Below are 12228 nucleotides of genomic sequence, written 5' to 3'. Positions count from 1 at the left end.
TAGCGCGCATCGCGCAGATTTGCGCACAGAGAGGACGACGGAGCTGCGACACCGGAGCTAGGCGAGGACGCGTCTGTCTGTTCAGCACAGATATAAGATGCTGTGATTAAAGGAGAGCCTCAGTTACAGATCAGGGTGTTAGGACAGCTTAAATAATAAATACATTTGAAAAAAAATAGAAAATAACGTTAAAATGAGCGTGATGAAGGCTGGGCACGATGGCAGCGGTAGAGGAAGCCTCGCCGACAGCGGCTGCAGCGGCGGCGGCTCCCCCAGGCTCCAGCAGTGCGTGCAGCCTCCGAACCACAGTGGCAGCAGCGGCAGCAGGACCAAAGATGCCAGATACCAACAGCAGCAGCTGCAGCTCCAGCAACAGCGGCATCATGGAGGCTCGATGTGGAAGCAACCATCTCACTGCGAGCCTGCCGACGTCGTGAGGCGGGCGCTGGACTTCAAGTGTCAAGGCACGCAGTGCTACAAGGATAAGAAGTACCGAGAGGCGATAGGCAAGTACCACCGCGCTCTGCTGGAGATCAAGGGGCTGTGCAGGGTGTTGGGAGACCCGGACACCAGCTCCAAGTCCCCGTCCCCCCTCCTGCCCACCATCAGTAAATCCAGCACGCTGACAGACGAGCAGAAAGGGGCCATGGAGAACGCTGAGCTGGAGTGTTACAACAGCCTGGCCGGTAAGGACACACACACACACACACACACACACACACACACACACACACACACACACACACACACACACACACACACACACACTCAATTTTTGTTTTGTTATTTTTGGTCCAAAATTTGACAAAAACGTCATACTATACTTGTCGTCAAAATTTGAAAAAAAAATTTCACCCAAAATTTTTGGTCCAAAATTTGACAAAAACGTCATACTATACTATGTCGTCCAAAATTACAATGGACAAATTGAGTATAGCATGTTATAACAACCTAAGGAAGTGATTTCAATGAAAACAAAGTGAGGACCGGCCAAAATGTCCTCACTCCGTAAAAATGACCTCACTTTGTTGGTTAAAAACCCTCACTGGTCCTCAGTATGCTGCAAGTACAAGAACACACACACACACACACACACACACACACACACACACACACACACACACACACACACACACACACACACACACACACACACACACTAACACGCACAGGTTTTGAGTTATGTCAGAAGATAATTCCATAACCCAAACCTAATTCTACCCTAACCATAAAACCAAGTCTTTACCCTCGAAGAACTCATTAAAACTGAAGACCAGTCAAAATGTCCTCAATCAATAATGTTGATCAAACGCAGCTTTGCACATCAATTCTTATAGTGACACTGCATTAACTTTACTTAAGCATTATTCCAAACATTAACCTGAACCAGTTCATGCCTAATCCAAGCATAACCTAAGCACAATACTCCAGTTCCTCAGATATAAAGGTCTTACAGAAGTACATACACAAATAAACATATACTCATCGCAACATAAAAATATTCCGAAATACTCCAAAGCCCATGAATGATTCATAAAGAGTATGAGTCATTCTCTGGTTTACTCCACTGTACCCTTTCCTTTCATTTTCACTTGTATACTCTCATAATACTTAGTGTATAATCACTTCAAAATCAAACAAATGTTTTCATAGTCTTAGATTTATGGAGGCCATCCTCTTGCACTGCCATTTCAAATCCACGGGTGCCAATCCCAGCTGACATAGGGTGAAAGGCGGATACACCTTGGACATGTCGCCAGTCCATTACAGAGACAACAGAGAGACACCAGAGATGAAACCCCCCCACACACAGGAGAGACCATGCAAACTCCATGCAGAACAGCCCTTGTTCTGACCGGGTTGCAAACCCAAGTCTTCGAGTGCTAACCACTCCACCAGCTGTGTGGCCCTTGTACTTTGATGCTTGACAAGACAAATATTAGTAATTATATGATATGATGAACCCCAAACATCCTCATTTTTGTCTTTTGTCCTTTTCTAGCCTGTCTTTTACAAATGGAGCTGGTGAACTACGAACGAGTGAAGGAATACTGTTTGAAAGTGCTGCACAAGGAAGGAAAGCACTTCAAAGCCCTGTACCGGTCTGGTGTGGCCTATTACCATCTGGGAGACTTCCAGAAGGCCCTATACTACCTGAAGGAGTCCCACAAACAGGAGCCATCAGGTCAGGACCCACACACTAGCACATAGTCCTCCTAACCTCACTGCACTGATTGTTTTCTTCCATGGCAAACATGTACAGGAATAATCCAGGGGCTTAAGATACAGTGGTATGCAAAAGTTTGGGCACCCCTGTAAATGTTCATGATTTTCCTTTATAAATCATTGGTTGTTTGGATAAGAAATGTCAGTTAAATATATCATATAGGAGACAAACAGTGATATTTGATAAGTGAAATAAAGTTTATATGATTTACAGAAAGTGTGCAAGGATGTGCATAAATTTAGGCACCCTTGTCATTTTATTGACTTCAATACCTTTAGCACTAATTATTGGAAATCAAAATTGGTTTGGTAACCTCAGTGACCTTTGACCTCCATACACAGGTGAATCCAATCATGAGAAAGGGTATTTAAGGAGGTCAATTGTAAGTGTTTCTCCTCTTTGCATCTTCTCTGAAGAGTGGCAACACGGGAGCCTCAAAACAACTCTTAAATGACCTGAAAACAATGATTGTTCAACATCATGGCTAAGGGCACACGTGTCAAACTCAAGGCCCGAGGGCCAGATGTGGCCCGCCACTTCATTTTATGTGGCCCGCGAGTGATTAATCGGTCTTAAAATTCTGTGTTAAAATAGGTCTATGCTGCTTTAAGGCGTGCGTTGACCACAAACTGTATTTCCCACAATGCATGGCAATTGCATTACACGCAAAGTGACGGCACCGCCACTAGATCACAGTGTATCATTGTATATGCATCATGCGACGAGTGAAATTGAATAAGTAATAAATACAGAAAGTTATTTAGCAATATGTTACGGAGTAGTTACCTTTATTTTATTTTAACTATTATATTTGGTGACATTTAGTTATATTTATTCTGTATGACAGCTACATCTGGCCCTTTGCGGGTAACCATTATGCTGATGTGGCCCTCAGTGAAAATGAGTTTGACACCCCTGGTTTAGGGGAAGGATACAGAAAGCTATCTCAGAGATTTAAGCTCTCAGTTTCAACTGTGAGGAACATTTTGAGGAACTGGAAGACCACAGACACAGTTCTAGTTAAGGCCCGAAGTGGCAGACCAAGAAACATCTCAGATAAGCAGAGGCGAAGGATGGTAAGAACAGTCACAGTCGACCCACAGACCAGCTCCAAAGACCTACAACATCATCTTGCTGCAGATGGTGTCACTGTGCATCGTTCAACTATTCAGCGCACTTTACACAAGGAGATGCTGTATGGAAGAGTAATGCAGAAAAAGCCTTTTCTCTGCACCTGTCACAAACAGAGTCACTTGAGGTATGCTAAAGCACATTTGGACAAGCCAGCTTCATTTTGGAATAAGGTGCTGTGGACTGATGAAACTAAAATAGAGTTATTTGGGCAAAACAAGGGGCGTTATGCATGGTGGAAAAAGAACACAGTATTCCAATAAAAACACTTGCTACCTACAGTAAAATTTGGTGGTGGTTCCATCATGCTGTGGGACTGCGTGGCCAGTGCAGATTTGAACATATTCCTTTACTGACGAACAATAACAAGTGTTCCCTCAGAGTTCGCAAAAGTCTGTTCAGTTGTGCGCACATTAAAGTCTTATATAGTTGATTTTTATATGCAGTCAATTCCAGCTCTGGGTTCGGACAGGACAGAGTTTAGTTCCGGAACTTTGACCGCGATCCACTTATTGGTGACCTATAATCTAGAGCTTTAAGATTGGATTATTTCCTCTGCCAAGGAGGAAACGATTTTGCCTATGTTTGGTTGTCTTAAAGCAACATTACTCAAAATTATTAATTTTTTTTTTACATTTTCCAGGGATTTAGGTTACCGTCAAAGGAAGAAACAGTTAGATTTCGTTGGCGTTTCATGTTCTCTGAATGCTTTCTCTTGTTTTCACCGTAGACAAATCTGCTGGTTATGGTCTTGATGAATCAATAATAATCTGTAGTGATATATATATAATGTCATAAAATGGTGACCAGTGCTCCCCAAATCTAAAATGACAACATCCTCAAATGTCTTGTTATGTCCACATTAAAATATATTCACTTTACTGTCATAGAGGTGCAAAACCCCCAGAAAATAGTCACATTCAAGCAGCTGAAATTAGAAACCTCTTTTATGATTTGAAAAATGAAAAATGTAATAATCCAACATATCGCCATAGCTGATGTCTAAAAGCTGATAGCTGACTGATTACTGTAATTATTGCAGATCTTTTGCCATTTCATCTCTGGTTGTATCAAACCAATTAATCCCTGATCTTAAGTAGGAATGGGACCAATTGGCTTTTTTAAATGTAAAACTCTTCCACACATAGTGGCTTTATTCAAACAAATAAAAAATAGGTAAAACAAAAAGGGATCCATTGTTGACATTTACGATATTCCCTGAATCAAGTAAAGGCCTCAGGAGCAGGTGGGCTGATGTCACTGTGACATAAAAAGGTCTCCTGTGAAAACAACCTGTTGTTGCACTGATGGGGACCTGAGGGAAAGAGACTGGTCTTGTGTTTATACTGGGGAGCTATTTAGGGGGTAGGAAACAAGGGGAACAGCTGAGTATGAAGGGAAGGAACAGTTGATGGTGTGACATTTCTGAAGGACAAGAAGGGAAGAACTGTTTTGTGATTGGCAGGAGAATTAAACCCAAAAACCTTTGTCTCAGCTATTGGTATGACCTTTAAAGTAATGCATCTCATGCATCTTCTTTCACAATAACGTTTAGAGAGTGACATTAAACTTGTCTGTCGTGAGGTCTCATTTTTGGGAACTTTAGTAACACAGACTATTCTTATCATTTTACTGATATTGTGATACTTGAAGAACTGGGGAGGATGATCACAGCATCATTTGAAAGTGGAATTGATTAAATTGATAACTTATATCTGAGATATCTTTTGGGCTGCAACTAAGGATTAATCTGTGGATTATTTTCTCGATCTAGAAGAAGTAGTTTGGTCCATAAAATGGACATGAAATGATGATAACCCTAACCAAAATGATTACATTTGAATGACTTCTTTGTTATATGGAGCTAAATAAAAAGAAAACATTCACATTTAAGAAAAGTTGTTTTAATTCTTTAAAAAAATAAAACATTTAACTGATTAATTTTTTATCTAAATAATGGTTGACTCAGATTCAAGGTGTCGGACCGTATAATGGATTAACTGGTTGGTTGTGTTTGCTCTGGAGAAAGAAAGAATGATGACAAAGAAAATGCTTTCAAAGACAAAGAAGAGGAGATAATTATATGGTTCTGCATCTGAAAACAAAAGCATCTCCTGAAAAAGTATTTCCAAAAATGAACTCCAAAAGCCACGCCAACTCTAGCTTTATATTTACGATCATATTGATGCACCATTTCCTGTCTGAGCAGGAAATAAATCAGCCTTTTCCTGTCTTTGTTTTCCAGACACCAATGTCATCCGCTACATCCAGCTGACAGAGATGAAGATTCGCAGGAATGCCCAACGGGAAAAGAAAGAAACGACATAAGCGCTCTCTCCGTTTGATGGCGTCTCATCCGTCAAGAATTTCAGCCCTACTGTGTGCCATCTAGACCTTACACAAACTGAGTCATATGGCGTGAAGCGATGTTATTAAGTTTTGTTTGCTTTGGCTTTGCACAGCATCTGGTTGCCAATTATGTGATTGAATTTCACCATTGTGTGCTTGAAGCATTTTCTTTTTCCAAACAATTGAGTATGTTTTCACTGTAACAAACTGATGCACTGCCAGTCCAAACACTGCACTTACAGGCCAACAACTTGTGATAGAGACAGAGACAACAAGGTTCAGAGAGGGAATCTAGCACATCTGCACTGCCGGTTAGCGTTAACTGTCAATGAGCACCTGCCCTCGCACAAGATGTCTATTGAATGGCACAATATAAGAACAAATGTTTGTTTGTCAATTTAATTTAATTTTTTAATATATTTTAAATTATATCTGAATCAAAGGTGCTTTCACTAAGTAGGTTTATTAAAAGATGCATAGGGAGGACATCAGGAACACATTGCAGTATGAACTTAAGTAACATATCACCTAATGTAAATAGGCTAATTTATAGAAATCACAAAAGAATATTAAGGAAAGGCAAGCTACTTGTGTTTATTAAGGCCAAAACAAAGCACTTACTTCATTCTCAGCATTTTCTGTAACAAAAATACTGTATGTTTACTGTAAAGGTATGTGTGTAATAAATGTGTCTATTGATTGAAATCTGATCAATATAAATCAAATATGTGCTCCTGAGGGAAACGAAAGGCATGTTGTTTGGTACTCATGTAACGATTTCTTGATTAGGGGGTCCCCTGAATGTTTTTTTATAGCTATAATCTTTAAAATATTGAATTCACTTAAAGGGTTTCATACCCATTTCTCTCATCAGGATCTTTGCAGAGCAGCCATTTCGTCAGTTCTCAGTAGAAAAATCTCAGGTGTAAATGATCAAATGCAAAGGTCTCAAACTTGCAGCCCATGGGCCACGTGTCCTGGCCTAGGGAAACCCGGGGTAACGTTTGTGTGTCTTCAATCCACATCCTTCCAAAGAAAACCAACATAAATCCGAAGTCCGTTTTTTAAAGTGTAGCAGTTTTATGCTTCACTTCTTTTAATGCAGTTTTATGAAGTGTTTTAACTTTAGATAGGATCAGCACCAAAAAAAATAAAGCAAAACTTCTCCTTAAAAACATAATCTTACCTGCAAAAAGAAAACGGAAAATAAATGACAAAAAACATGCCTAATCTCGTACTCAAAACAGGAGAAAATAAAAATGAAACAAAAATGGCTTCACTTTCCTGCTATTGGTACCTTTTAACCAAACAATATTACAATTATTATTTATCTTTAATAAAGAAAAAAGCTCAAACACAAAGATTCTATTTTACCTCAGTTTTCAGAATTAAAGCTCACATAGAGTGGTCCTGTTGCACATATATGTTAGTTATGGAGGTCTACTTACATATATTAACATGTTTTTATGGTCAAAAACCTCCTAGTTGCTGTACACTTTTCTAATGCTGTTCCTGAGCTGCGATATTTCAGACATAAATCTCGCCCCCAGAATACAGAGTGTGTTGTGATTGGCCAGCCAGCGTAGAGCCTTCCCAACTGTCTTGTGATTGGCCAGTACCCGGAAGTGACATAATCAACACACCCGCTCTCAGAAGCGCAGCTCCCCCCTCTGGAACGGTGGACGCACTGCTCCTCATTATCAAAACATTGTTTTAACAATGTTTAAAAATAGCTTCTTCACGACTCCCCGCCGCAGTCCCTTTTATGACTTTGACCCAGAGTCAGACCCAGAGTCAGAGGACACTGTTGCTCATGAAACACCTCCACAACGGACGTTATTCTTCTTCTGCGGTTGTTTTGAAACTTCAGGGCTTGGTAAACAAGGTAATGACGCAGATACACACTAAAAAACAGCGTTAATTGGAACTTCCGGTATAGGTCCACTTTAACTTACAACACCATACCCATTAGCAACGTATCCAAACACTACCGCTAAACTCCTACTTATATCTGTCAAAGAACTCAGTAGGTCGTCAGAGATGTAAACATATCGACATCACGTATCATTTCATACGGTCTGCACTCAGTGATGGTAGAGTAACCATTGAATATTGTCCAACAGCAAACACAGTTGCAGATATCTTGACTAACCCTGTAACAAAGTTCAAAATTGAAAGATTAGGTGCTTATATGTTAGGAACGTGAAGTACCAGACAGTTGTGCAATGTGTAACCGTGCACAACATGTGTGTTAAATGTGACATGTAGATAGAGGAAGTAAAGTGCGCATGTGCATAATAAAGTGAGCGGTCTATTCCGGCAACTCCAATCATGAATGCTAAGCTAACATGAGCAATGAAAATTATTATACAAATTATACAAAGAAATGGCAATAGTCAGTGAATAAGTTCTCTTTGGGTTCACATTACACTTAAAGGTGAAATAAGTAGTTTATAGTGCCATCTAGAGGAGAGGCTGAAATTTACAACAAAGAACTGCTGCTCTGCTCACCCCCTCCCTTCCCTGAGCGCTACTGTATCCGCAGCTGGTCAAATGTCGTCCTCGTCGTCTTTCTCCGTGTCAGCAGATGAGGTTCGTGAGGTGAGGGAGAGGGCGAGCTCTTCGTAGCAGACGAAGCGGAGAGAGAGGAGGCGGGACTTCCGCTACAAGTAAAGAGACGCTTGATTTGTTCTCTCGCGTTTGTCCTTACAGGCTCCGGTAGAAACATGGCGTCGCTGCTAACAGTGGCTATGCAACCGCGGCCCACGACCATGTTTTTTTACATGACTTTTTGAAACACTACGAAAATGAAACAAAAACTATTATACAGCGACTAGACAATGCAGGAGCACATAATATGTATAAAAAAGTGGATTTTGGGTTATATAAACCCATAAATACTACACATTGTCCCTTTAATTCAGTGCTATTAAATCAGTCTAGATTGTTTGCAATAATTTTACTCAAATCAGTGTGCACCAGTGCAAATACATGTCAGTCAGTATTACAGTGTTATCCCCAACGTGAACAATGTCCATCAGAACGATCAGCTTATTCATGGTGACATTTCAAACAGATACATGGATACACTGCTTTGTTTCAACAATACAGCATCAAGCTCAATCACATCCTCAAAGAAAAGCATTGACATTTACATGTTCATCAGGTCACACCTGGGACGAAGACAGATCAAATGTCAGAGAACGCTGTCATCCAGGGCGAGAATCTATCCGACGTTTGAGAATTGACAGAGAAACAGGAAATACAATCGCATTCCAACAGTGTTTGTGAATTATTTTCATTATTATCATTGTAAATTAACTGGTTCTTTCACTTACCACCTCTCTTCCCACTCTGTTTAAAAGCATATATTTTTTTCTGTCCAACAGGTGTAAATTTGAATATATTTAAAAATAGTCTGATCCAGAAAAACAAAAGTAAAATATGACAACCAAATTAAAACGGTGCAGAACCCAGTTTTCATCTGTTTAGTTGAACAAAATACATTTACCATTTTGTTGAATTACTAATCTAAAAAAAGTCAGTGACACTTGTTAATGTAAATTTTGATTATTTTTGCAAAACCAACCAACAAAAAACCCCACAACCAATTTACTGTCAACTAAAACAATGATAAGCAGCTCTTTTTTCAAAACTGAGATGCTTATAAGAGGTAATGTTTGGCATATTTACTTTAAAATTACTTTAACAACCAATAATGTCAGCGCTATTTCTTTGTTTTGAATGGAAGTATTTTCACCCTTGTAAAAAAAAAAACAGGAAAAGAAAAACAGAGTAAGTAATCCATGATGCAGCAAAACAACAACAATAATGTCAAATATGACTGCAGTCATCAAATCACTTTCAGACAGAGCAATTCCTCAAAACCACTGAAAACATTCACAAACATTGATGACTGTCAAAAATCAAGGCAGAAATAAAAGAAAATATAAAAATAAAGCCTCAGATAAATTAATCAATAAATAAAATCAATAAAAATATAAATAGATAATCTGAAATGAACTTCCACATGCCACCAGGGCCTGCTCATGCAGAATACCGCTTACATAAGCTAAAGCTATGATTCTAACTTCATCAACATCTCATGAGAACTACAAACACAGACTTCCCTGTGACTTCAGTTCCTATTCACACTCAAGTTTTCGTGACACTCTTTATACAATTCACAGTAAAGAGCTCGAGACATCAGACATCATCTTACTGTATCATACTACTCTATTATTTATTGTTCCCCATCCCTGGGATGTAACTCTGTAGAAGTGACTGATGACGACAGGTGCTCAGTACAAAACAGGAATTCATCAGCTATTAGCACAGAAGGTGGAGATTAAATAAAATAGCACAATGATTTTACAGACAAATAATCAGAGACATCGTTACAAGCTCTACATTCATGATGCTTCCCAAAAGTGCACTTCATGAAATGCACAATCATCAACTCATGCTTGAAATTAGAAAAGGGCGTAAAGCTTTGTAAAACCTTCTTTTTTTTAAAAATGAAAATAAATCAGTGACATATGATGTGACCAAGAATAAACTTTATTTGACCTGGGTCAATTTATTCTGTCTGTTCAGTATCCATAGATGTTGCATTGACAGATTTGACTTTTTGTGTAACAAAGAAATACACTGCATGGCCCCAACAAAAAGAACAAGGTCAGATGACTACCTGAATGACCTGATTATTCCATCAATGGATTTTTTTCTTTCCTGATGGCACGGGCATATTACAAGCATGAGAAATAATTTTCACACATGGATTGGCTACCAGAGTCCAGACCTCAACCCCATTGAGGATTTTTGGGATGTGGTGGAGGAGGCTTTGTGCTAGAGTTGGGTACCGAGCTCCGGTAACGGGTATAAGTTAGCAGCAAGTTTAATATTCGCTGGATGTTCTCATTCTGATTGCTGTAGTAGTTGCCAATGGTAGGCAAAACTTCACCTGTAGTAAGTAGCTGCCTACCATTGGCAAAGTACAGCAATCAGAATGAGAACATGTCTTGCGAAAAAGAATATCCAGCGTATATCAAACCTACTGCTAACTTACACCCGCTAAAGCTGGTACTTTTTGTACTTGGGGTGAATTCCAATTCCTTGCTTAACCCTCAATCTTAACCTCAATCTCAAAAATGTGCGCTCCCTCTAGTGCAAGTGCTGTCCCGATTCTCAGAAAAATTAAGTTGAGGGTCAAGTTTAAGGGCTGTATCGCCCTCAATATTGAGATTTCCCGAGACTGCCCTTGGGAGCAAGGGCTACCCAGAATGCATTGCATGTTGATGGCGTTGAAAGCAGCGAAGCGAGTACGCTACAAATTAAGTATTTTCTTTGTTAATAGAGATATAAAAATGATGAAAACCATTGTATTATCTTAGTTTAGGCCCATATTATGGATTACTGACGTCATTGTTGCGTAACATTTATTTTTATTTTACGATCTTTTGTCAATAGCGGGCCGGTGCGGACAAGCGATCGTTTGCTATGGTTTACTTTTCAATAAGCCGTGGTGTGTGGTAACTGTCAGCTGAATATGTCCGTGATTGTGGTATTTGTATGAGTATCATCTTATAACTAACTGACAACCTAATAACTTGACTGAAATAAAATAATAAATAAATAATCGTGACGTAAATGTGTTCTTCTTCTTTTTTTTTGGAGTTGACAGACTGGACGCAGTCTGTCAACTCGCGTTATTCTGCCCCCTACAGTCTGAAGACGTATCTGCATTTAAGGGGTGTCCCATTTCTAAGTGACAAAATAACCCTCAACACTTGGTTTTGAGGGCCAGTTAAGATTAAGGGTTGAGTTTGAAGGTTAAGATAGGAATTGGAATTGGCCCTTAGTACTGAATTGCGTCAGTATTACCGAGCATTGGTTCACTCTTAATGAATCGCTGCCAAATTTCTGTACTTGAGATGTCTGGGAGAGCGGGCGAAAAAGCAAGAATGTGAGAGATACGCATCGTGATACTAAGAGAGCACGACAGCAATAATGTCGAGCCGAAAGCGGTCGAAAGATTGACGCAGATAACGTTCAATGCAATATTTGTGACGCAAAATGCAAGGCGCCCGGGGAAACACCTCAAACCTGATGAAGCACCTGGTCAAACATGGGATTTATTTAAAAGCTGAAGAATGTACCGTTTTGACTCATGGAAATTGACGACTGTTGCATCAGCTACCAACATTTGTTGACATGTCACGGAGAGAGCCGTGACATGTCGCATTCTAGTCAAACGGGGTCAGCCTCTAACTCGCGACTCCTCAAAAAGTGTTTGCTTGTCGTTAGCCTGCCGTCTAGCCGTGTGGCTAACTTTTGGCCGGCTGGCTCACAGTCAACAGCTGACGGTGTAAACACTTGCTTGTGACAAGAGACAAAGGGCAGAGAAAAAAGAAGAAGCTTTGATTGTGGAAGAGAGAGGTCTTGTTCAATATTTATTTCTAACTAACATTTATTTATTTACTGTTCTTAAATCTTCTTAATAAAAAACTGAAACTGAGAAG

General features: G+C 39.7%; 1 protein-coding gene across 1 annotated transcript; it reads left to right on the top strand.

Moving 5' to 3' along the window:
* Positions 1–193: 193 nt before the first annotated feature.
* Positions 194–5686, top strand: ttc9 (tetratricopeptide repeat domain 9; the record flags this gene model as incomplete). Its single annotated transcript, XM_083886681.1, has 3 exons — positions 194–686; positions 2003–2185; positions 5604–5686. The coding sequence occupies 3 exons, from the start codon at positions 194–196 to the stop codon at positions 5684–5686; spliced, it is 759 nt and encodes a 252-aa protein (XP_083742807.1).
* Between the last annotated feature and the right edge of the window lie 6542 nt (positions 5687–12228).

The sequence above is a fragment of the Microchirus variegatus genome (assembly GCF_963457635.1).
Source record: "Microchirus variegatus genome assembly, chromosome: 3".
Lineage (NCBI taxonomy): Eukaryota > Metazoa > Chordata > Actinopteri > Pleuronectiformes > Soleidae > Microchirus > Microchirus variegatus.
This window is presented reverse-complemented; position numbering and strand designations above follow the sequence as displayed.